Below are 26,464 nucleotides of genomic sequence, written 5' to 3' on the forward strand. Positions count from 1 at the left end.
TCTTTTGGTGTGAGGAGTTCCTGGGGCACTTAGCAGGCAGACCATTCTTAAGTTTCCAATAAATTGTTCTGTAGGTCTTCAAGGCCACAGCACAGCCATGGCACTACTTCCCCTGTTTGGGGAAAAATGACAAGAATTAGGCCAAATGCCTTGGAATTCAGAAGCTGAATGGTGAAAACGCAGGATGCCTGCTGGGAAGTGATTGTCATCACTCTGCTGTAGAGGCTTTTATGTTGTCCTGCACTATCTATTGAATTCTTTTCAAGCCCTGGGTGATCCTTCAGTGAGTAGATGTTCAGAAGGAGAACCCTGCAGCAGTTTTCCTGCAGCAGTGCCATCAGACCCAGCCAGGAGCTGGTGGCTGGCACGTCGTGGTGCTCTCACAGCTTGGCTTTTCACGGCTTTGGTGCACAATGTGGTGGTGTCTCAGCTGTGGTGGTGTCTCAGCTGTCCCCTGCCTTTTCCATCCGCTGCCCCGTGCCCCCTTTCATCTGCGCCACTGCCCGAGGGTGTGCTGTCACGTAAAGCCAGGCACTGATGTGATGCAGATTAAAAATAATCTTCCAAAAAGAGGAACCCGAGACGTTGGGCAACTGTTCCTCCTGCTCTCAAATCCTTTTCTTGCAGGCTCTTATCACGATGTGCTTGTTCTATTAATCAACTGGATCTTGAAGTCGTAGGGGGAAGAGTGGTGCTGGCCTTACAGGTCAGGAGCATTTAGACATCCATTATATAAACCATGTGAAATCTAAATTATGCAATTGCACATTCCTTTTAATACCTAGATAAAATCAGCACTCGAATGCTGAGTGTCTGGCTAACCCCAGGCAAGGCTGAGTGGGTATTTGAAAAATTGAATTGGGTATTTTATTTTTCACATCTTGTATTACTGAGGGCTTCTTTCTTTAGCTGAAGTCAGTCTGCAGCCTTTTTTGAGATAAGGTTTTTCTCCAGGTTTTTGGTTGCTGGGATATCGGCAATTAGAACAACACGCTGTAATTGCGTATAAACAAAAGATTGTGTTTCAGACAAGGAGTGAGTGATTAGGATTTCCTGAATGGTTACCACGGGTTGAGACAGTTTCATGAATTGTCAAATCTGGAATATGTTGCCCTACATCTTTGGGGGAAAAGATTGGACTTAGCACAGGATTCTTTCTTGGAGTAGCTGAGTGGTTTTAGGCTTTAATTTTATTAAATATTTCATTGTAGTGGCTACTTTTTCTGTATTTCTTTTGTGTGCAAATACCTTCTCTGTTGCAAAGTGAGGGCTACAGCAATTTTTTTTTTTATTTTAGATGCCTCAGTGTTTTTATATAAAAATAACCTTTTTATAACTTAAAAAAAAAATTCTGTATAGAAACTTCTTCAAAATCTGGTTCAAGTTTTGCTGATCCTTGGGGAAGAGCAAACAGTAAAGAATGAGAAGAAATTCTGATGTAGTTCTGGTGGCCGGGGAAAGCGAGAAGGGATGTAGAGGAAGAAATGCCAGAATCTGGTCTTTGAAAAATTAAAGAAAATCCATAGACGTGCTTGGAGGAAAGTGCTGCATGTTTAATTGAAGCTTGTAGCTTCTTTTGCTTCTCCAGTCCTAGTGTATTAGCATTTAGTGCCAGGGAATGTGTGGCTGTGGGCTTGTAGTTGTTTGGAGTTGCTTATTTTTAAATGATTCTAAAGTTATGTGTGCTTTGATATGTGCTGTTTGTTCTTCAGCCACTTTTCTCCAGCTGGAAGCACTTCTAATTTATTGTTTTGCTCAAGGGTTAAAGGGCTGCGGATCTTCTCTAGATCTTGGGGGAAGAAAAAGGTAATGAGCACCAGTGCATGTGTTCAGCAGCAGTGGATGTGAGGAAGAAAAAAGGGTTAGTGAGATGGATCTTTAACTGGCTTCAGGCTCTGTATTTTTGATGCCCATGAATGCCACAGGGGCACAGCAGGATGGCCATGAGCCAGCAATGGGCCCTTGTGGCCAAGAAGGCCAATGGCATCCTGGGGGGCATCAGGAAGAGGGTGACCAGCGGGTCAAGAAAGGTCATCCTGCCCCTCTGCTCTGCCCTGGGGAGGCCCCATCTGCAGCACTGGGACCAGTTCTGGGCTCCCCAGTTCCAGAAGGACAGGGAACTGCTGGAGAGGGGACAGCAGAGGCTACAAAGATGATGAGGGGCCTGGAGCATCTCTGTGATGAGGAAAGGCTGAGGGACTTGGGTCTTTTGAGTCTGGAGAAGAGAAGGCTGAGGGGGGATCTGATCAACACCTCTAAATACTTAAAGGGAGGGTGTCAGGAGGATGGGGCCAGTCTTTTCTCAGTGGTGCCCAGGGACAGGACAAGAGGGAACGGGCACAAACTGGAACATAGGAAGTTCCACCTAAACCTGAGGAGGAACTTCTTCACTTTGAGGGTGGCAGAGCCCTGGCAGAGGCTGCCCAGGGAGGTGGTGGAGTCTCCTTCTCTGGAGACATTCAAACCCCACCTGGACACGTTCCTGTGGGACCTGCTCTGGGTGGACCTGCTTTGGCAGGGGGTTGGACTGGATGATCTCCAGAGGTCCCTTCTAACCCCGTATCATTCTGTGATTCTGTGACTTCTGCAGGACCAATTTGAAATAAATTTCATAGAATAGTAACAAATGACAAAGGTTGTTGGGTGGGGCAAACAGACTTTGTGGTTGCTCTGATTCTGTAAATGTCCCATCCTTCATAGAGCTTTGTAGCCACCTTGGTCTTGAGAGTCATGCCTGCCTTCTGGCCAACGTTGAGGGCATGAAATTTGGGCTGGGCTGCTTTCACGTGGAACCAGGAGCAGAGATCTGAGCTGAAATTCCCTCTGGGAATCTAGGAATAACCCCTGAAGTAGTTTAACTTTGCGCCAGGCAGCCAAGTTGCAAATGTAGTTAAGATTAACATAGGCTAATTTATTTTTGATGAATCTGAAGTCATGTAATTACTGGCTTAGCCTGAAATTTGCTTCTGAGATGGTACTTCTCCTCCCTTTAATCTGAAATACTCTTAATGGGTTTATTGTGTAGGGGAGAGCGGGGTGTTTTCTGCCGTGTTTACCCAGGAACACAATGCAGAGAAAAACATATGATTTCAGCTTTTGTACTAAGCAGGTGTGAAGTGTAATTTGAATTTTGCCTTGCACTTGGCTAGGGCTGTCCACACGGTGCAGAGAAACCCTCCTGGGCTGTAATCCTCCATTTGGGCTCCTTGGTTTGTAGGAGGTCTGAGCTGGTCTGGGGCTCTCAAGAGTTGCTAACGCAGAAATAGCATGTTTTAGGGGTGCATCAGTCAGATCTGAAATGTCTCTGCTGCTGCTGGAGTCCTGGAAATCAGCTGCTGTCGGTGTGTTTAACCTCCTGGGTTAAAATCCTGCTGATGGATGGGCCAATTTGAGGAGTCAGCAGGGAAATGCAACATTCTGAATAGTTTTGTTTTCCTTTTACAAGTCTTTTCCTTTTACAAGTCTATTCATTGAAATGAATAGAAGCTGCAAAGGTTTCTTTGCATCTGCTCTGGAAGGAAGAAAAGTTGTTGTAATCTTGAGCCAGCGTTTTCCCGGTTCCAGTTTTCATTTGTGATTTTTTTTTTTATACGGGAAATAAAAGCTAAAGGGGCTCTTTCCTAGATATTGAGAAAGTTTCTAAGGTAGTAAATACTATTTAATGTTCCCATCATACCAAAAAAAAAACCCAAGCTTGACATATCTAATCCTCCTAACTGCCTAACAAAATCCAGTTATTTAGGGTAGCTTTTTATTAGTAGAGGAAAATGGTCTAAATAAATATGTAATGTGGGACAAGTGTCTGTGTTTTAGTGGAAGGTCTGAAAATTATTATATTTATTTCCGTAGTTTCCAAGAGTTGCCTATATAGGTAACACCATTTGAAGTTTCCCAGGAGTCTTAAATGTAGAGAGGAAAAACTGTTTTACTTCATGATGGATCAAGATTAGAAGTGCAAATAGGTTCTACCTAAACAGGTTTATTTAGGAAATTAATTAAATGAAGCATTAACGTTATTGGTAGCGCAAAAGCAATACTAGTAATTGTAGCTGAGAACTGGAGGTAATGTCTCTTAAATAAAAAAATCAGAAATGTTTTAGGAAGGTGCTCCCAACCCTTTGCGGTGGTATCAGTGATGAGCCTGGTGACTGCTTTGATCTATTTAAATACTGAGATTTTTCTGCTCTGGGTAGAAATGTGGCTGGTGAATGTACTTCACACACAGGGTATCTGCCAAGGAAGGCCCAGTGACCGTGTAGTTAAAGGCAGGAACTGAGACAGCTGAAAAACAAGCAGCACTTCTAAGCTGAAGGTATAATTAAACCTCCTATTAGGCTGGGGGGAAAATAAAGTCCAGCTGGTTAGAATATAAAGCCAGTTTTCATCTGAATTCAGTGAGCCTCAGGTGGAGTGTTGCAGTGAGACTTGCTGGCTGATCCTTACTGGATGCTCTTTCACAACCTAAGATATTTTTCATTATTATTATGATTATTGATTCAAATTTTTTCACCTAGCAGCTCGAGCTGAGTAAGTAGCCACTGTGGAAAATGTTACAGCAAAGCTTCACGTAGTCCCCAACCAAACCTTCCCCAACTGAATTTAAAACTACATTTGCCATTCTTTAAATAAGCTGATTGATCTATTTAAATACTGAGATTTTTCTGCTCTGGGTAGAAATGTGGCTGGTGAATGTACTTCACACACAGGGTATCTGCCAAGGAAGGCCCAGTGACCGTGTAGTTAAAGGCAGGAACTGAGCTGAAAAACAAGCAGCACTTCTAAGCTGAAGGTATAATTAAACCTCCTATTAGGCTGGGGGGAAAATAAAGTCCAGCTGGTTAGAATATAAAGCCAGTTTTCATCTGAATTCAGTGAGCCTCAGGTGGAGCGTTGCAGTGAGACTTGCTGGCTGATCCTTACTGGATGCTCTTTCACAACCTAAGATATTTTTCATTATTATTATGATTATTGATTCAAATTTTTTCACCTAGCAGCTCGAGCTGAGCAAATAGCCACTGTGGAAAACGTTACAACAAAGCTTCATGTAGTCCCCAACCAAACCTTCCCCAACTGAATTTAAAACTACATTTGCCATTCTTTAAATAAGCTGATTCTGCATAAAACTGGTGCTTTCACTTTTGAGGGGCGGGTGTAGAGAAAGTCATTTAAAATCTATATGTGTATATATCTATTTGGGGCAGTGTAAATATATATATTTATATATATCAGCAAAATAGTTTGCATGATGTGCAAGTTTTGCTTGGGTACTGGGGATGGTGCAGGGATGAGTCATCAAATTGCTCCAATTACACAATTCAGTGCCTCTTGCCCTTGTAAATACAACACATTAATATAGGATGGATACAGGCAGAGGTTTTTTTTTTTGGTTGCTGGCTCTTTACTCCAGACACTCGGAAAATTAAATGAGAGTTAGGGTGTGTTTGAAACAGTTACGCAAGGAATATGTTAGAGGTGATCCCGTGGTACCTGTTGAGGTAAGATCTCCCCTAAGCAGTAAATAAGCTATTATGTATTTACCAAAAAAAAGCCCCAACCACGGAGAACTTAAATTGACTGATGGAACAAAAGCATCCTCCCCATCTAATTTTGGAAACTCTACCTGCTGCTGAAAACACTGGGTGTCTCTTGGGACAGTAATAAATGTATTTTTTTCCTAGCCATGTCTGTTTGCTGAGAGGGAATACAGCCGTGCTGGAAAACAGCTGGTAACTTGGCCAAAAGTAGCACATTTTTTGTGTTTCTTGTTACGTCCTAAATTGACTGCTAGTTTAGGATTTAAAAAAATTAATATTATTCAGTAAGTAATCTTAATGAGAAGCTGTATTGTGCTATTTCTGAAGTTGTAGAAGCCAACAGGGTGATGTTGCTGTTCCGGTCCTTACTCCATCAACTGTTGTGCTTCGCAGATTGGGAATGAATTCCCAAATTTCCTGCTCCATGGGCTAACGTGAGGCTGTATTTTGTGCCCACAACTGCCTATTAAAAGGATGTGCCATCATCAAAAGCCCCATGCCGGAGTCGGAGCCCTTGCTTAGGGCTTCCTGGGGTTGGATCAGAACAGTAATTCTCAACTTCTGATTATTTTCACATATAATTTCATTTTAAGAACAAGTTACTTAGTTTTGTCCTCTGAGGACACAGCCCACTCTGACCTGACCTCTGAGATTCCCTTCACGTTGAGTCAGACGTGCTGAATATTGAGAGAGATGAAGTTACGTATTTACAGCGTATTAATTTTGTAATGAGGGTAAGGTGAAGACTGACACTTCAGAAACAAAGTCAAAGTAGTGGTACTAATTGCCAGTCATCAAAGCATTAGTGATTAAACGAGATAAGCCTTTTAGTACCTGCTTGTATTCTTCTGAACCTCCAAAAATAACAGTTCTGGAACATTTAGGTGAAGAATGACTGGAGATTTTCTTGCTTTGAGCAGAGAGACGGGAGCAGGCAGCTGTGGGTTTTGGGGGGATTTACTGATCTGGACGAAAGTTCCTTAAAAATAGGCCCTTGAGAGGTGTCAAACTGGGTGTGTAAAAGCATTAGGTGTCTTAAAAACATCACATTTACAGCTTGTGGTCAATCTCCGGTGTTTGTTTTTAGAGACTTTAAACCCAAACTGGATGACTATTCTGGTTCTGAATTTACCCTCTCTTCCTGTAAACTTGGTGGTGGTTAGTCAGAGGCCAAATAAAAATGACGCCTTATTTTCAGTACGAAGGTTTTTTTTCTAATTTTGCCTTCAGCTGTCGGATCTTGATAGACTCTTTTAGTATTTCAAGTATATTTTTGTTTGAACTTCCAGCAGTAACTATACTAAAATTAAAGCTGGCAACTGGGAGAACAGCTAGGTAAGAAATGAAGCCTTTTGAGCTTAATTTTTTCAGGTCCCTAGTACTTAGAGATAATCTAATTTAAGCTGAAACGAGCAGTTACTAATATAAATGTCAAGTGCAGACATGTCCATGGTCAGCAAAGTTAACTCTCCAGTTAGAATCATCAAATATCTCCAGTTGGAAGGGATCCATAAGGATCATTAGGTCCAGCTCCCTGCTCCTCCCAGAACTACCTAAAACTAAATCGCATTTAACTTGACGAACTTTAGAGTTTTGTTTTCAAAGGGCTTTACAGTGACTGTGGACAGTGGGTTGAGTTTATCTACCATCAGATATTGTCAGAAACTCTTTATTTGGAAAATCATTTGGCTGTGGGCTCTGCTTTGTACTTTTCTCAGGGGATTTTTTTATTTTTCCATCAAGATATGACTTGATTATCTCACTAAATTAAAAAAAAAGGTATATTTTATCTTGTTACATAATTAATGGAGAAATACTGCAAGGAACTATTTTTTATAGGCAACTTGAATGAGATGAAACCCATAGCTGGAGGTGTGGTGGTGCTGGTGGTGTCTCCTCTGTGAAGCCAAACATCTTTATTGCCCAGATTGAAATTCCTGTCTGTACCTTTTTATACTTACTCCTTTGATAGGGGAATCTTTGATGTCACTCCTCCATATATTGCCTATAGCTGTGCTTCTGAGGAGGTTATTTGCAGTGCTGAAGCCCTGCAGGGGTTAGGAGAAGTCCACTTTGTCACCGACCACCTATTTCTGACCTGGCTTTTGGCAGCACTGGAGTGTTTTGGCATTTCTTTGCAGACTGGTGTATACAGGTTTTGAGGGGTGCGATAAGGAATGGATTTGGTCCTTTCTTTGAGAAGATTCACATCTTGTGCAGTTTAAGTTAGTGGTTCTCCAGCTTCATTTAGTGTTTGTGCTACAGTATATTTTTATTTGGAGCCTCTCAGTAGTTAAAAGAAGAAAATCCCCTCTTATCCCCGATCAAATATCAAGATGTTGTTAATAAACACACTTTAACGGGTTCCTGGATTAGAAAATGGTGACCATTACATCCCAAGGAGAGGCTTGCATTCATTTTGAAATACTTTAAACCATTTGGGCTTTTCTAGCTATATTAGAAGCAGGAGAAGCCGGGAGGGACAGATGCTCGTCGCTTTTAGATGGTAAAGATGGTTCCCCAGCTTTCTGCCCTACTGATGTGGTCCAGTTATCACACTGGATGGTGGATTCCTTTCCTCCTCTGGCTGCATCTCTAATTAATACCTTCAGCAAGCCCTGCGCTGGCAGAGCTGGTTTCAGGAGGCAGTTTGAGTGTGCAGAGCTCCAGCACAATCTGCCCTGTTTGACTCCAAGATATCCAAGTATGTATCATTTTTTATCCTTTCTTCAACTTCTCTAAAGTCAGCTGTAGATGGGATTTCTTAAAGAACGTCAGAGACTGCTCAGCTGAACTCTTTTGATTAGTTTCGCTTATTTTTGTAATTTGAACTGAAATTTCCTGCTATCTTTTCCAGTGAGTGAGAATTTTGTCAAAAAGGAGATTTCTAAAGACTTCGCTTGCTCTTTTAACTCGCATCAGAGTCACTGGTGCGATTTCAAGGGTAGTGGGAACCAGAAGGTCTCGGTTTCTATCACTTTCCCCTTCATTACAGCCGAAAACATAATAACTGAAGGCTGCTCTTCAGTTTCTGAAGGCACCACAGCTATTGCCTAGATTTCTCCATCCATCCATCCTTTGTATCCTGGGAACCTGTGCTTTGGTAGGGAGAAGTTTCTCATCAAAGAAACCCTTGCTGGGTGCTGCTGCTGCTCCTTGTGTGGCTTGTCCCAGTTCCCAGGATTACAGCTATCGCTTCCTAATTGCTCTCTCGATACTGGAACTCGAACTGGGTTAGAGACCAAAGCTGCTCCCAGCTGTTTCTTCTCAATTAAGTGACTAAAGGCACTCCCAGCTCCTTAAGTGCAGTGTGAACCCAAGTGTTACCTGCCTTAGAGCGACCTCAAATCTGGTCAAAATCTCATTAGCCCCCACGGGTTTGATTTCTGCTAGAAAAGATGCGGCTTATTTTCATGTATGTCACGAGTGAGATGAGCCTCAGAGGCTGAGTGCCATTTACTTACAGAAAAAGAGGTGCTTTTGGGGGGCTTTTGCACCTAATGTCATGTAATCACACATATATGGAACTATTATTCTTGAGTTGCCAGTTTCAGTTGCTGCCAGGTATCTAAGGATCTTAATTGAAATGATAATTTATGAAGTTTTTATAACACCTACAAAATTTTTTGCCTTTGGGGGGTCATTCCTGGTGATTCTTATTCTGGAAGCTTTTCAGAATGTCCAAAGGAAATGAGCTTTGTGGAATTACATTTGTCAGTACCTCTTTCTCCCCGAGTCGCTTTTCAACCTGTTTGCCGTGTTCATCAGCATCTCAGAGAAATTCCAATGATTTGGAGGGATTGTGGAGCAGAAACACTTACAGGCATCTTTGAATTTACTGCGGAACTAGGTGAGGAATACGGGATGCAAATCTTCCGGAAACAACCTTTTAAAATTCTACAGCTTGTAAAGCAATTTGTAAATTTTACTGCCATCCCTGGTTTCACCATTAGTGAAAATAAAGATGGGCTTTTCTCAGCGTAACATTAATTAAGTTGGGTTATAGCAACTCTAAGGGAAGGGAAAATGTCTACATTTAGCCCCATTGTTACCACTTTGCTCTTGCTGCCGTTCCCAGCAGGGGCTGGAGAGTGCTTATTCCAGGCTGGCTAATTAAGGAATGACAGCTGCTTGGAAATATCATTCTGCTTTTGCAAGAGCTGTGAGCAACTTAACGAGAATTTCTGGGGGAGACAAAAAAAAAAAAAAAAAAAAAAAAGAATAGAGCTTATAAAGAGGATTAATTGACGATATTTAGAAGCTGGGCTTCTGCTGCGAGAAGCTGCTGGGCTCCTGGGGTTGTGGAGGTGAAAAATCCAGCCTGTTATTTCAGAGTCTGCGAGTGCAGGTCAGTCGTAGGGGTTTGTCACTCGATGAGAGGACATCGGTTGAGCTGCAGGGAATCTCTATGGTCCCTTCCAACTCTAAAAAATTCAGTGAAATGCCACTTTAAAGCTCCTTGGGAAAGCTGGAAGGCCAGCACGGGAGCCTGATGGAGAGGGTGGGTGGGGTAAAAAACAAGGTAGAGGGTGAGAGAAGGGAACCAGCGTGACAAAGGGAAGAGTTGGCCTTGTAGATGCCTATCTTCCTTCTTGCACAAGAGCAGGAGGCCTTCCCCAGCGAGGACCAGTGACGCCGGCTGTTAGGAATTTCGAAATTTGTCTTTTGCCAAGTGCTGTGGATGTACGGGACAGACCAGAGTTGGCTAATTGCTTCTTCCAGACAGCAGGACAAGGAGCCACCTAGTCATCTCGTAGGCTTCAGCGCCTTAGAGACACCTTAGAGTCTGTGTATGATGTTTGAAGTCCATTGAGTCAGGATGTACGTGGTCTGGGGAGTCACCCCCCAAATTAAGTGTTAATACAGAAGTAGAGAGACTTTATTAGGAAGAGAAGATATAATAGGGAAAACAAGCTGTATATTTGGGAGTAGAAAGAACCCTCAAGCTCTAAAATATAGTAAGAAAATGTGAAGTGAGTTTAGGATGGGGAAAGAGAGAAAAAGCAATGAACACTGCAGTAGGTACCATTAAATTAACTTAGCTACTTCCCAATTAAATACATAAATATATAGTGTTAAATTTCCAGCTTAAAACTCCATCCATGTAGCCTGCCCTCACATTCATGGCCCAGATGCTGAGAGGTCGTGGAGATAACTCTGCTCCAGGTGGCCCATTTGTGGGTCTGAGACCTGTCCTCTTAGCCAGGACTGTGCTCTGGTGCTCCAAAGGAAGAGGAACAAGTGGAGAAGGGCAGGAGAAATGCAGTTGTCCTACTTTTCCCTTGTATCATGGACAAGCCAAGGATGGAACATCTCCTTGGAGTCTGCTACCCAGTTGTCTGCACAGCAGAGTAAAGTTGAGTAGGTGCACAATGAAGATGTTAAATGGTTAAGATGATGTAAGATGGTGAAATTGATGTGAGGTGGGATTTCTGCTGAACGTGCTGACCCAACCCATCCATGTTTGATGTTCTCACTGAGAGTTTCTGCTCCTTGCTCTCAGCTCACAGGATCAATGCACGGATTTATCCTTGCAAAAGAGGATGAGGTATTCCTTACTCATTTGTAATCACTGTAATGAGTATTTCTACACATTCAAATTTAAAATAAAATTTAAAAAACCCCCGTGTAGTTCCCTGGAGTGATGTTTGCTGGTGTGGGCCAGTTGGGTACCAGGAAGCCTGTGGCTGGTTTGTGCTCCCTCTTGTGGCATCGTGGGCTGGGAGAGCATCCCTCACCCAGCAGTGAGAGTGCTGGTTATAACCCTGGGTAATTATTCCTAACTGGAATGAGCCTCAAGACTATAATTTTGAAAATGCGGGAAGGGTAGTTTACTTTTCCAGTGTTGCTGTTCTGTGTATGTCCACAAACACTAAAATATCTCTGTCTGTGGGGTAACACAAAGCCTTTACTGCTCTGTCCATGCTTGGATTCCTCACTGGCCCTCTCCTGGGCTTGTATTTGTCATCGTTACGTGCGTCATAACCAAGATAAACCTGAGTTTTTCCATCACCCAGTGGACATCGTTTTCCTAATGTGACCTTTTGTCTGTGTTGTGTGGTTTTTCATACCCAACTGCAAGGCAGGATGGGGTTGAGGGTAAACTTGAGCCAAAGCAGTGTAGTCAGGCAGTGGAGGAAGGCTTATGTTTGGGGGTAATATTGCTCATTTTTCAACTTTTCTAGTTTTGGTGCAGTACATCCCTTACGCAAGAAAAAGGAGATGAAGCGGTGAATGCTTTTGGGGTAGAAATGTGTTTTGAAGGGGGGTGGGATATAGTTGTTAAGGGGTTAATCCATCATCTTTGAGGGCAAAAGTGAAGGAATTGTGTGATTAATTCCATCATGTGTTTTACTTGAGCGTGTTGTTCCTCTTTCTGCTGAGACAGCTGATAGAGGGGAAGAAGGCTGAGAGAAATACAGTGTTTTAAGACATTCAGGTTTTCATGATAACCCTCTGCCAGGTGGCCAGTGGCTCATGGCTGTCAATAATGGGGAGGACAGGGCTGGTGGGGTTTAATTAATTTAATTAATGAGCTTTAATTGCCTGGGTTTGGGGTATCAAGGAGTAGATAGGTATGGACAGCAAAGGGGAGCAGGTAATTAAAAAAGCAAAAAGGGAAGAAACGAGGGAAAGATTTTGGAGAAACTGAGGTGAGCTTCAACAGAAACATTTGCAGCTGAATGTTTGGAGAAATTCTTACATTTCTTTCTGGAACTAAAGGGGAGAGAACAGCAGGGAGGGGCTGGTACATGTGGGGAGAGCACTGGAATTAAGTCAGGGTGAAGAAAGATGGTGAGTGCCAGGGGTTACAGGGACAGGCAGTGGCAGGGAATTACTGAGACCTTCTGCAGAGAATGCTCCCTCCTCCTCGTGGTGAGCTAGAAAAAAAAAATACCATATTTTGTTGCATGTAAGTAGTGTAGAGTGATTTTTTTATTATTTTTTTTTCAACAAGACGTAGGCAATTTAACTTTGGCAGAAAGTGCTAGCTGATTACTTTGACAGGTTTAATTACTTTGGCTTGAGTAGGATGAAAGTGAATTTATTTCCCAGTGAGAAAAGCATTGAAAGGCTGCATGAAAACCTGTCAAAGGAAATTGAAGAGGGGTTGGGGAGTTATCTTTACAGTAAATGGAATTGATAAACATGTCAGTTAAGAGGGGAATTTATTTATAATACCCAGGTTTTGCGGCCAGAATTCTTTGATAATTCCATTCACTGGGAAAAAGAATTTTATCTTTTTCATAATGCTTGTAGAGCAAGGAATTGCCATAGAATAAAAAATGGAAGTCATAATTCTTTTTTTTTTTTTTTCTTTTTCCCCTAGAACACGTCAGTAATGGAGGATCAGAATGAAGATGAGTCTCCAAAGAAAAATACCCTATGGCAGGTAGGACTGATACTCGCACAGAGCGGGCGCTGGCATGTTTTGATATGTTCCTGCTTTTGGAAAACTTCCAAATCTTGCCTCTGCGTAATCATCCTTGTGTGTATCTTTACTACGTGTGTAATGTATCCTTGACTGTATCTTCCTAAAATTAGCTCAGCCTTCGAGTGAAGGATGACGCCGATGAATAATGCTTGAGAAATTACTAGATCTTCTCAGATTTTGAGGTTTGTGCCGACCTTGAAAGAAGAATTCTGCGTCAAAGGCTACTCGGGAATGCAGTTCAGCCTTTCTGAGCACGTGACTGTCATCTAAAAGGGAAAATTCAACACCTTCCCATGGCGAGGAGTTGCAACCAGTTTGCTTTGAAGAAGTTTGGGATATTTCAGAGAGCTGACAGTTCCCCTGCAGCCCTCTTGGTCTCCTGAAGGGCTCAGGAGAGCCTGGCATGAATCTTTGGTTCTTTTTACTAATTAGCAATAAGTCCTGGGGTGTTCTTCTTGTAGCATCCTTATTTGTAGCGAAAGCTCTCAGGATTTTAATGATGTATTTATGTTGATGTCCCAAATGTTGACATGAGCTGTTCTTCAAAACCAAAACAAGACCTTGACCTCATGTAATTCTTGGTTTTCAGCTCAATGCTGACATGAGGGTCTTGAATTTTTGTGTTAATTAGAGTATTAAATACCTAACGTTGGTATGTCTCTAACTGTGTATTATTTTAACTGCTGGAACCTGTGTAAAGAACTTGTGGAAGCAGACTGCAGTGTGTAGCAGTATGGTTTCATCTGGAAAAGTTTGTTTTAAGAAGAACTAAGCTCCTTGCTGTTTAACTGGTAAGAGGTGTAAGGGAATCCAAGTCTTCCAGTGTAAGAAGTAACTTATGAGCAAGATAATTTCATTCATCATTATCTACAAAAGATAAAATTTGTATGGCGTAACTCATAGCTTTACTAATCTATTTTAAAATTTAATTCTGTTGATTATTTCTTTGCATCTTCTCACATTTTCTTCCTTGAAAGAGTTCTTCTAAAGCTGTTCCTATGCTTGTTTATATTTAAATACTGATATTCCTTTTCTAATGACAGATAAGTAATGGAACTTCATCTGTGATTGTCTCAAGAAAAAGACCATCGGAAGGAAACTACGAAAAGGAAAAAGACTTGTGTATTAAATATTTTGACCAGTGGTCTGAATCAGATCAAGTTGAATTTGTGGAACACCTTATTTCACGAATGTGTCACTATCAGCATGGACATATTAACTCTTACTTGAAGCCCATGTTACAACGGGACTTCATCACTGCGTTACCAGGTAAATGATTAACTCATGGCTTTACTAATCTATTTTCAAATTCAATTCTGTTGATTATTTCTTTGCATCTTCTCACATTTTCTTCCTTGAAAGAGTTCTTCTAAAGCTGTTCCTATGCTTGTTTATATTTAAATACTGATATTCCTTTTCTAATGACAGATAAGTAATGGAACTTCATCTGTGATTGTCTCAAGAAAAAGACCATCGGAAGGAAACTACGAAAAGGAAAAAGACTTGTGTATTAAATATTTTGACCAGTGGTCTGAATCAGATCAAGTTGAATTTGTGGAACACCTTATTTCACGAATGTGTCACTATCAGCATGGACATATTAACTCTTACTTGAAGCCCATGTTACAACGGGACTTCATCACTGCGTTACCAGGTAAATGAATATTTATTTTACAAGAGGTGTGTTTATAAAAATGCTTTTTTGTTGTTTAATGCTTCGGGTCTATGCAAACTTTTGGAACATCCTCCAGATGTAGATTGTCTCATATGATTGAAGCGATGCTCCCCAGTCAGAAGGGGTGCAGGAGGGTGGCTGCAGTCATTCACTTCTGTGATTAATTGGATTGGCCACTGGATGCCAGTGTTGTTCCGTGTAAAAGGAGTTGGGAGTAGCGTCTCCTGAAGAATAGTTTGTGTTTAAATTGGAACTGAGTCGCTGTAAAAGTTGTGTCTCTGCAATCTCTGGTCTAAATTCCCTTTTCCTACAAACCCCATTAGGTGTAGAAAGAACTATAGAGGTGTTTTCATTTCTGAAGTCTTTCTTACCTCTTAGTTTTGTTCTAAGTTTCCCAAATCTTAACTAAAAAGCTGCCTGCTTAGGTGAGTGAAGTTAGTTTGTCTGGTCTTGTTGCTGACTGGAGTGAAGCAGTTGTGGATTTTTGTTGTAGACTCTAGCCATGATTCCCTCCTTCAGTTCCTCAGAAGCTCTTCTGCATTTAATCAGTGTAAACCTGTATCAATAATTCTAGTATGAAATCTGTTCTTACACTTGCTGTATGCATTTTTTCAAAAAAAGAAAATATGGACCAGTAATAACTGTATATATAGAATCTTTAACTTTCCATCTCCTGTTAAGTTGAATATATTTTTCCATTCATTTGTGGAAGGAGTTGCATCTGTGGATTTTTGCTGCTGGGGAGAATGATTCATTTGATTCGTTGAAAGGCGAATGTGTGGACCTTGTTTCCAGAGTGGGAAATAAGCACAAAATAAGTGTTCAAAGTGTTCTGGGGTATCACAGCGTGGATTCACCCCTGCAGGGAGTGAGTGCTCCGTGGATGTTATCCCAAGAATTCCAAGACATGGCAGAGAGTGCTGAGGGCGGAGGAGTGTCTGGGACAGAATGCTGCCTGCGTGTAACATGTTTCTATTCTCTATAGTGCTGCTGTATTTTCATCAAATCTGGAGGAATTCAGTTTTTGGAGGTGATGGGAGGATTTTGGCTCATCTGTCAAGCAGGGCTGAAACCAACTTAGTAGTTGGAGGGGAAAGAACACGGGGTAGGACATGGGAAGTGATACAGAATCTCATATGTGCTCTATTTTCTTAAAAAACAGGCTTAAAAATGTGAAAAAAGGGCTAGGAAAGGGAGGGGGAGTCCTTTCCCCCCACACCTCAGCTTCACAGAAGTTATTTTATGGAAGATTTAGCTTGTCTGGCCACACACCTGAAAATGTGCTCCTCGTTTTGACTGGAGAACTGTCTCCTTTAGGGTAGTGTGGATGTTTCTTCTAGCTTGTTTCCAAAATACTGAATTTTGATTCCTCTAGAGAGTATCAAGATAAAGTGAAATAGACAGTCACGGTCATTTTGTGCAAATGTGAGCCTCAATTATAATTTTTTGCTTGCTTTGTTTTATACCTCAGAGCTGATACCACGGGGGTATACAGTTCTTTCACAGTATGTATTTATTTCTAAGAAATTTTTGGGAGCCGCATAAGCTAGAGTTTATTTACACCACATTTGTATATATAAATACATATTTATATTTATATTTACAACTCTTGTTGCTTTTGAAGATGTAGATACTGGGAACTGTTCCTATACTCAAACTTTCTTAAAGGTAATGTGATATTTGAAGAACGTCTGTATAAATCTACCCCAAAACTTAATCAGAGTTGATCAAAATCAATACTGAGTTGGATGTCAAATAAAAAGATAGGAGTAAAGGACTTTTAAAAGGTAGTTTCACTTGTAGGTAATGTGATATTTGAAGAACGTCTGTATAAATCTACCCCAAAACTTAATCAGAGTTGATCAAAATCAATACTGAGTTGGATGTCAAATAAAAAGATAGGAGTAAAGGACTTTTAAAAGGTAGTTTCACTTGTCTTAAAGAAGTAAAATGTCTTTGTTTTAAATGGAAATAGTTTTTGCTTGCTCCTGTCCCTACTGATTTTACACCTGTGAAAATGCGGGGAAAAAGGGGAAAAGTTTGTTTTATCTGACTGCCCTTGGCTTTGGTGGAAAAAAGTGATAATTGGGGTGTGCTTTTCTGTCAGGGGTGGCAGAGCCCTCAGTCTGCGGGGGCTGTTCTTACAAGCTGGGCTGTGGTTGGGCTCTTCACTCCAAACCACCATCACGGTGTGTGAGCGGCCGTATCATAGAATCATAGAATTGCCTGGGTTGGAAGGGACCTTTCGGATCATCGAGTCCAACCATCAGTGGAACTCTCTCTGATAAAACCCATCACTAGACCATGTCTCTAAGCACTATGTCAACCTGGCTTTTGAACACCTCCAGGGATGGGGCCTCAACCACTGCCCTGGGCAGCCCATTCCAAGGCTTAAGAACCCTTTCCGTGGAAAAATTGTTCCTAATAGCCATCCTAAACCTCCCCTGGTGTAACTTGAGGCCACCTCCTTTTGTCCCATCCTGACCCCCCCTCTCTACACCCTCCTTTCAGGGAGTTGGAGAGAGCGAGAAGGTTTCCCCTCAGCCTCCTCTTCTCCAGGCTGAACACCCCCAGCTCCCTCAGCCTCTCCTCACAAGACTTGTGCTCCAGACCCCTCACCAGCTCCATTGCCCTTCTCTGGACACACTCCAGCACCTCAATGTCTTTTTTGTGGTGAGGGGCCCAAAACTGGACACAGTCCTCGAGGTGTGGCCTCACCAGTGCCCAGTCCAGGGTGACCATTACCCCCTGAGTCCTGCTGGCCACGCAGTTCCTGACACAGCCCAGGATGCTGGTGGCCTCCATGGCCACCTGGGCACACTGCTGGTTCCTGTTCAGCCAACAGTTGACCAACACCCCCAGGTCCTTTTCCCCAGGCAGCTCCAACCACTCTGCCCCAGCCTGGAGCCTCCATGGGGTTGGTGTGACCCAAGGGCAGGACCTGGCACTTGGCCTTGTTGAACCTCCCACCATTGGCCTTGGCCCATCCATCCAGCCTGTCCAGATCCCTCTGTATCTACTATAGCTTTATCAGATATTGCAAGTCCCATTGATAAGGTGGCTCAGAAGCCTCTACTCATTATTTTTTCCACATCCCCCGATGGTGTTACCTCAACCATGTCAAAAACTCTCAAAAGACAGCATAATTGCAAGAATAAATTGTGTCACCCCTGTCCTTTTGCTTGTCTTAATTATCTTTAAGATGTTAATCTTAATATTGCTTGCACGATCTCATCCAACTTGTGTCCTTTTCCTTAAAAGAATTAGGGTGTTGACCCTTGATTAGGAAAGAAAGTCCCTTCCCTATCTGTTTGGTGTGTTCAAACTGTAAGAGAACACAGCGTCAGGCAAGTAAAACCCTGCCAGGCTTCTTTTAAAACTTGTTTCTAAAATAATAAAAACCTGTGGAGCTGCGTGGTCGAAATGACTGTTCCGTGTCATATGTTAGTTTGATAGAGTTGACATCCCAAATTTGGGTTTCATTTTCATACAAAGTGATATTTACACCCTGAGCTTTGAAATCCCCGCAGATTTTAATTTGTTTTAATTTATTATTTAAATTCAGCCAAACCTTCATCTGGTACCTATAATCTGGTACCTATAATCAACCGCGGCCGTAACTTTTCACCATTTTCTATAAAATTGCAGAAGCCTCTTGTAGAGGCCCAAGAGTTGGAAGGAGTATTTTTCTTTGAAAAGTGTACCGATAAATGCTGGGTGCATTTTAATTAAATAAAATTGCTGGGTTTCAGTACCTATTTCAGACATTGTTTATAAACTAAATGCTCACTGTATTTTAATGTAAAATAGGTATATGCAGCTATTTCAGGCCTTAATATGGCTTCAACTTAGTCCGGTGTGTTGTCTGAAATAATTATAGTGGGCTCATCTAAGTATTTATGCTCTGGACCTGTTCCTGCTGTGTTAATTAGGCTGAATATTTTACTTGATGTCTCTTTTTTTTTTTTTTTTTTAACAATTGAAACCCGTGGGCTTTTGCGAGCAGTAAAAAATCTTCCGAAGGTATTTGGTGGCAAAGCAAAGCATTTGTGGCTTTGTGCTCAGTGGGCAACGTTCAGGGCTTTGTGTATTCCTAGAAAATGAGATTGCTGGGGTTTTTTAACATCAGAAAACACTTGAGTTTCTGACTCCTTCAAAGTCTGGTTTTAGCTGTGACCGGTGTTACACGGAATTGCCACAATTATGCATCCAATAAAAAGTTTCTGCTCAGTAATTGGCAGCTGATCCTTAAAACTCAGTGAGATATTGGCTTCATAATGAGCAGCCTGACACGTGTGCACAGGTATGTTCTCAGTTGTGTGGAGAAACACTTGGTCTGATAGTTCTGTAAAACATCCTTCTGCAGGTGGCAGTCAGGTCTGTATCTTCTCAAGAACATTCCTAACCTGTAGAAAACAAAAGTCACCTTAGGAACGAAGATTTCCCTTGTGCTTTGAGTTTATTTGGAGAGTTAAATCCCCTTGGGAATCACATTCTAGCCCTGTCTTTAATTCTTTAAAAGTATGAAATGGTGGGTTTTTTAAAAAATTAGATTTTCGGAAGGACATGGGTCTTAGCCTGATAGTTCTGAGTTCTGTACGTGCCACAGAGAAGCAGAGAAGAGAAGGCTCCGAGGAGACCTTGGTGCCCCTTCCAGTCCCTCAAGGGGCTCCAGGAGAGATGGGGAGGGACTCTGGATCAGGGAGGGGAGCCCTAGGAGGAGGGGGAAGGATTTGACCCTGCAAGAGGGGAGATGGAGCTGAGATGTGGGGAAGAACTTGTTTGGTGTGAGGGTGGTGAGAGCCTGGCCCAGGTTGCCCAGAGAAGCTGTGGCTGCCCCATCCCTGGAGGGGTTCAAGGGCAGGTTGGAGGGGGCTTGGAGCAACCTGGTGTGGTGGGAGGTGGCAGGGGGTGGCACTGGGGGTGGCTTTAAGGTCCCTTTCAGCTCAAACCATTCTGTGATTGTGATGCCCAGTTCCATTTCCATTCTGGAGCACAGTCTGTCACCCCGTTCCCCCAAGTGGAGGAGAGGCTCTGGTTGGGGATGCAGGGACCAGCTCTCTGGTGGCACTCGATGGAGTTTGGTACCTCTCTCTACTCTGAGGAGATGGCACCAGTGACTCCTGGTGCCTCAGCAGTGATTTGCCAGCTCTCACCTCGGCTTCAGATCATCTTGTCGACAGCCAGAAATTGCAACCTTGGTCTCTCCAAGAAAAGGCTCAGCTTTAGGACGGATTGGTTGGTGGCACCTTGGTCACTCTGGGATGGCTGTTGCTCTTCTCTTTAGTCTGGAGAAGAGAAGGCTGAGGGGAGACCTTATCAACGCCTACAAGTATCTCAAGGGTGGGCTGAAGGAGGAGGAAGCCAGACTCTTTTCAGTGGTTCCCACTGAGAGGACGAGGGGCAATGGTGGCACTCGATGGAGTTTGGTACCTCTCTCTACTCTGAGGAGATGGCACCAGTGACTCCTGGTGCCTCAGCAGTGATTTGCCAGCTCTCACCTCGGCTTCAGATCATCTTGTCGACAGCCAGAAATTGCAACCTTGGTCTCTCCAAGAAAAGGCTCAGCTTTAGGACGGATTGGTTGGTGGCACCTTGGTCACTCCGGGATGGCTGTTGCTCTTTCAAATGCAGTTGTGTGAAAGACTGAACAATTGCACAATGGTCCTGCCTGTCGTGGGTCATTTTTCTTAATCAGTTCTATGCAGTATAACCTGGAGAACTGTCTTTTGGGATGAATACACACGTTGTGTTACTGGGACATCACATTCAGTACAATATAACCTGGAGAACTGTCTTTTGGGAAAACAGTATTTCATGAATACACACGTTGTGTTACTGGGACATCACATTCATTTCTAAATAGGGAATCATAAAACCACAGGTTTCATCAATCCTGTGTTTGCCTCATGCTAGAAGGTGTTACAAGCCCCGGTGTGTGCTCTCTGCTGGCTTGACTGTGATCCAAATGCTTTTTAATAGTCTGAAAATAGCCATCTAAATCAAATTCTTCCGAAACGCCTTAAGTGACCTGTACATTCCTAATTGTACAAAGGATGTAAAGTACAAAATATGGATTTCTAATAACGGAATGTGCTGTTTGCTGCTTGTGGAACTCCTAAAGCGTTTGAACTTGATTCAAAACCACTTGCCCGCTATCAAAAACCAAGTGATGCTGTCGGCCTGACTCCAAAGGGTGTTTCAAGTTCAACTTCCAAGCTGGGCTGTTCAGCATCTTCTGAAAGACAACAGGGGTATGTTGGAGTAGGGGTGCAACACCAAACCCACCACCACACGCCCACAGAACCGAGCGTTTGTCGAGTCCTGAGGATGATTTGCAGCGTAACCTCCTCACTAGGATGGTTGTTGGTAACTTCACAGCTCCTCACACCTCTCATCTCTGGTGTGGGGGGAGGACAATGATGTAGTTTGCTGCCAGGAGATGGCAGTAACAGATAAACTTTTAAAGAATTCTTTTGCGCCCGACCATCATTTGAACATCTTCTGTTTGTCTGTCACTTGGGAATTCATTTTACATCCAACACGTTCGTGATCTTCCCATTTAAAATAGGGCTCAAAGCTTCAAGCAAGGTGTTGGCAACGCGTTCAGGTGCCAGCGTGGCTGCTCTGTCCCATAACCTTTTTTTTTAAGTCTATGGCTGAAATAACTGCAGAGTTATGGTTTGTTTAAATGCTTTTAGTCAAGTAGAACAAAGTTCCCCCTTTCTAGGAATGTTAGAATATGTATGTGATGGTTGTGTTACGAAGTTATGCCAATTAGGCAAAATTATACTTCTTATACTTAGTATAATATAAGTATTTATGTAAGTTATATGTAATTTATTGATATAATTTATATTTATAATAATACAATCTATAATATAATTATATAAATGTACACCTTAGAAGTGTAGGCATTGAAAGATTTCCCTGTCATCAGTGTATCTATTGCTACTGGCTTTTTTTGGAACCCAGACCTTGCTGGAGCGGGTTTTCACTTCTAAGAAAGAGGAATTAAGGGCCTGTGACAGGGCTGGTTGGTGTGTGCCTGCTCCTCTGCCCTGCCACCACCCATTCAAAATGCCTCTCCCACAGAAAGGACAGACAGTGACCTTGTGTCTCCAGGAGAGCTGGAAGCCAAAAGTCAGTGCTCTTGTCCTCCTGCCACGTTTTGCAGCAATGCTGGTGCCATCAGAGTGTCACTGTCTCTTTTTAATGATTTCTTGGTCTGTTGGTTTAACTGCAAAATACTCTGGTGTTTGCTCTTAGTTTAACTTCTTCCAAACTTCACAGTCATCCATTTTTCTATTTAATTAGTAAGCTGGAAACATAGTAGCCTGTTGTTGCTTGAACTGAATTATCAATTATTTCTTGGCGCTACAGTCTCTTTTATTGCCCACTGATTTGACTAAATATCTCCGATTGAGGTGACCATCAGGGCAAGGGAGGTGATTCTACCCCTTTGCTCTGCTCTGGGGAGACCTAACCTGGAGCCCTGTGTCCAGCTCTGGGGTCCTCAGCTCAGGAAGGACATGGAGCTGTTGGAGCAGGGCCAGAGGAGGCCACGGAGATGCTGGGGGGGCTGGAGCCCCTCTGCTGGGAGGGCAGGCTGAGAGAGTTGGGGGGGGGTTCAGCCTGGAGAAGAAAAGGCTCCAGGGAGACCTTGGAGCCCCTTCCAGTCCCTAAAGGAAAGAGGGGAGATGGAGCTGAGCTGTGGGGAAGAACTTGTTTGGTGTGAGGGTGGTGAGAGCCTGGCCCAGGTTGGCCAGAGAAGCTGTGGCTGCCCCATCCCTGGAGGGGTTCAAGGGCAGGTTGGAGGGGGCTTGGAGCAACCTGGTGTGGTGGGAGGTGTCCCTGCCCAGGGCAGGGGGTGGCACTGGGGGGTCTTGAAGGTCCCTTCCAACCCAAACCAGTCTGGGACTCAATGATTCTATGAGTATTTGTACACCTTTAGCCCTGCCCTGGTGAACGTGCTGCTTTGCAGCCTGAGGAGGGAGGGGAGGCTGCTCGAAGCTCAGCTGTTGTATAATGGCTTGTGAAAGGAAAATAGTGCAGAGAAATGCACCATTTATCACTTTTTATACAGGAACCTCAGCGTACGGCTCAACTGCAGAGTTTGCAATTATCTTGGTTAATTACTGTTGCCTCTGCACTGTTTTCTTTGAGAGCTGCAGTGCTTTACGTCAAAAATTCTTCCTATTTTCTTCAAAATCTAACGTGTTCTGTGCTGGGACAATATGTGGAGGGCTGCGTTGATGTGATCCCAGTGTTATGGATGTGTTGGACAGTCACTTGCTCTGTAGAGGCTGATCTTAGGTTATTGAACATGACTGTTTTGTACTGGAATCTAAAATCATGGTTAGATCTATTCCCACTAAAACACAGCGTGTGCCTTGTCCACACACATAACCTTCAAAGCCAGAGAAATGCTTACTCAGCAGAGCTGTTTGTTTCCTTTATTTTTATCCAGCCGTGTCCTTCACTTTGCATAATGGAGTAGTTTGTCGTCCTGGTACCCGAGGATTCCAGACTTTAAAGTCCCTCTTGACAATGACCTTGCAATGAGTATTTTTTCTGGACAGACCTTGAGAACTGTTTCAAATCACATAACGTCACAGTGAGATAAATATTTCTTAAGTCAACAGTATTTAGAATCTGGGTATTTAGTATCATTAGGGGAGGATGTGCTGGTCTGGAAGTGGGGTGATTTGAGATCCACCAGTTGCTTGGACCTTGTTATGGGTCAGTTATTTGAATCTGTTACTAGGACCGATACTGAAAAATTTGTATAAGCCTAATTTACACTGTAGGAGCTTTCACCGTTCTTTAAAACCTTTATAGTTCTCTAAATTAAGCAAAAGAAATGAACAAATACTTTTCACCTACATGTATTGGTTTCTCCTTTCTATTGCTGTTCGTTATGAAGGCCGTGGCAAATTCAGTGTGCAGTGTATATATGCACACAATTCCTTCATTCTTTAAAAAATTAAAAGTATTTTCTTTGATTTTTTTCAGGACTATTTCAATCCTAAAGCAGGCTGTCATGAGATAAAGTAGAAAATTAAAACGGTCGTCATTTCCTAGTTTGAAAGATTTTTTTCTTCCTTGGCCAACTGACATAGGTTATTCACGAAAATGAAGTTATTCGTGATCTCCAATTTAGTGGAGTTTTTGAGAAAGCAGAACCTGCAGGTCCTTGGAAATAAGTAACAGACTTAGCAGGGATTTTTTGGTGGGACCAGTGAGACTGTAGCTGGAATATGAACAAGAGAAGTTTGGTCACTATTTTAAATTTAGCGTGAGTATCTTGTCTAAGTGGTTTCTGGGTTTGTACCTTCACTCAACCGCAGTCGTGTTGATAAATCTTAACGCCCTCAGCGAGAGAGAAGATCTTGGCAAAGACCACAAGCAAATACACACAGTGCTCCACCTGCTTCAGGTCTTACAGAGCTTTGGTGGCAGCTTGCTGTGTGCATCGTCTTCATGGGTGGGCTTATTCCTTCTGGCAGCTTCAGCTGGAGCACCCAGTGCTTTTGGAGAAGTATTAATTGATAATTGTGGAATAATATATTGCCTTACACAGACTTGAGTCAATGGGCAGGACCCCAGTTCTGGTATATTTGATCTTCTGCTGGTGAGTTGAGTGTGTAAATCTTACCCTGCCACGATATAAAAGGATCATGGTGGTTAATAAGCTGCTTCTGGTTGCTGTGATGAAAATCAGTGTTTCCCCAGTCCACTAATAATGTTGACCAACACGCCTTATGCTGAGGGTGCAGCTAGAGCATGAGAGTGTCCCAGGTGGGTGTTGTTTCTGGGCTGTCTGAGCACTGCCAAAGGAGTAGTGGGCTTTTACTTGGGTGTTCTCTCCTGGTTACGTGGTGGATCTCCTCCTTTGACCTGGTAAAGCTCACGCACCACTCCCTTGTGGTAGAAGGTAGCACGACCCGGGGGTGGGAGAGCAGCTGGTGCAGGAAAGATGCTGAGATAATACCTGTTCCTACGGCTGTTGTAGATACATTAGGAGATCTTGGTGTGGCTAAATTAACTTACTTTGCACTGGAATTTGGGGTGCAGAAGCTGAGCTGTCGCCCCTCGTTATTTGATTGCTACTTGACCCCCAATGATCCTGAGATTTCTTACCTGATTCTCATTCTAGAGACAATAATAGTCATAGAATCATAGAATTATCTGGGTTGGAAGGGACCTTCAAGATCATCTAGTCCAACCATCAACCTAACTCTGATAAAAACCACCACTAACCCATGTCAGCCTGTCTTTTAAATACCTCCAGGGATGGTGACTCCACCGCTTCCCTGGGCAGCCCATTCCAGTGCTTAATAACCCTTTCAGTGTAAATTTTTTTTCCTCTTATCCAATTGGCCCCCAAATACATGCTGTATTGGATGTTACAGCTTGATTTACTCAGAGTGAAGTTGTTTCAAAAAACTAGAGCTGAAGAGAAGCCTCAAAGCCCCTGGCTTCTGGTGGGACTCATTCAGTAACAGCTTTTCTATTGATGGTAAACCCTGAATGGAGAAAACTGCCTTTGATATTAAAGCACCGTTTGCAATTAACTCATTACTGTCAAACTCATTCTCATTGATTTTTTTCCCCTTCCTACACCAGGAGGGTGTGTGTCTGCTGTCTCTGGCATGTGCTCTACCACCAGAGCACTCACCAAAATCCAGGAGTGGGCTTGGTGCTCGCAGGCTGTAGAAAGAGCTTAAATACAAAAAATAGCCTTGCTAGAATTTTTTTTGCGGAATCTTTGCTCGTCCTTCTCCTGGATACATCTGTATTTGTTCCTGTGGAGTCCTGTCTTCTGCTGAGTTAATTATCTGTCGTTGTATGTAAGGGAGTAATAAAAGAATCAATAATTTTGCATTACTGCTGCTTAGTGAAGCATCTGCTTGAAGATGATGGTTTTTGAACCGTGGAGCCCAATGCGTTACGTGCTCAAAAAGTCCAACATTCTGTGTCCAGAAGCAGGAAAATACTTTCTCTGATGGCATATGATGTGGAGTTTTGGGTTGTGCTCGTTCTCACTCTGTGGAATTGGTACCCTCCAGCAGGCAGATTGTACCAAGAAAGGAGTGAAGTGTTGAAGATATTTCCATGTACCTGTTTGGATTCATTTGGAACTGCTCCTTCTACATATGATAATTGAATTATTACTTTAATTTCACGTTACTGCTGTTTAGTGAAGCATCTGCTTGAAGATGATGGTTTTTGAACCGTGGAGCCCAATGCGTTACGTGCTCAAAAAGTCCAACATTCTGTGTCCAGAAGCAGGAAAATACTTTCTCTGATGGCATATGATGTGGAGTTTTGGGTTGTGCTCGTTCTCACTCTGTGGAATTGGTACCCTCCAGCAGGCAGATTGTACCAAGAAAGGAGTGAAGTGTTGAAGATATTTCCATGTACCTGTTTGGATTCATTTGGAACTGCTCCTTCTACATATGATAATTGAATTATCGTGTTGGGCACTGCCTTAAAGCTGCGTTAGCTTTCTCTGAACGTGTTGCAGAACTTGTTTAGTGATACACTGTGAAGTGACTGACCTTTTGCTTGCCTTTATTTCTTTGCAGAGCAAGGCTTAGATCACATAGCAGAAAACATCCTCTCCTACCTTGACGCCAGGTCGCTGTGCGCGGCGGAGCTGGTGTGTAAGGAATGGCAGAGGGTCATCTCGGAGGGAATGCTGTGGAAGAAACTCATCGAGAGGATGGTACGCACCGACCCGCTGTGGAAGGGGCTGTCAGAAAGAAGGGGTTGGTAAGTACCTCCATGGAAATTCACCTTTCGCCGTGTTCTGTA

General features: G+C 42.9%; 1 protein-coding gene across 6 annotated transcripts in view; it reads left to right on the forward strand.

Annotated features, from left to right (window-relative positions):
- The window catches only part of FBXW11 (F-box and WD repeat domain containing 11), an 86,608-nt gene that overhangs the window by 29,162 nt on the left and 30,982 nt on the right, over positions 1 to 26,464 (forward strand). For 4 of the 6 annotated variants that reach the window (XM_014948185.1, XM_014948187.1, XM_014948188.1 and 1 more), the window contains exons 2-4: positions 12,865 to 12,927; positions 14,013 to 14,238; positions 26,236 to 26,422. In XM_014948185.1, coding sequence (XP_014803671.1) covers positions 12,877 to 12,927; positions 14,013 to 14,238; positions 26,236 to 26,422 — 464 coding nt within the window. In that variant the 5' untranslated portion in view covers positions 12,865 to 12,876. Of the gene's footprint in view, positions 1 to 12,864; positions 12,928 to 13,669; positions 13,761 to 14,012; positions 14,239 to 14,370; positions 14,624 to 26,235; positions 26,423 to 26,464 lie in introns of those variants that run through there. The other 2 variants (XM_014948190.1, XM_014948189.1) reach the window with 2 other exon arrangements.

Source organism: Calidris pugnax, unplaced genomic scaffold, assembly GCF_001431845.1.
Source record: "Calidris pugnax isolate Ruff unplaced genomic scaffold, ASM143184v1 scaffold27, whole genome shotgun sequence".
Lineage (NCBI taxonomy): Eukaryota > Metazoa > Chordata > Aves > Charadriiformes > Scolopacidae > Calidris > Calidris pugnax.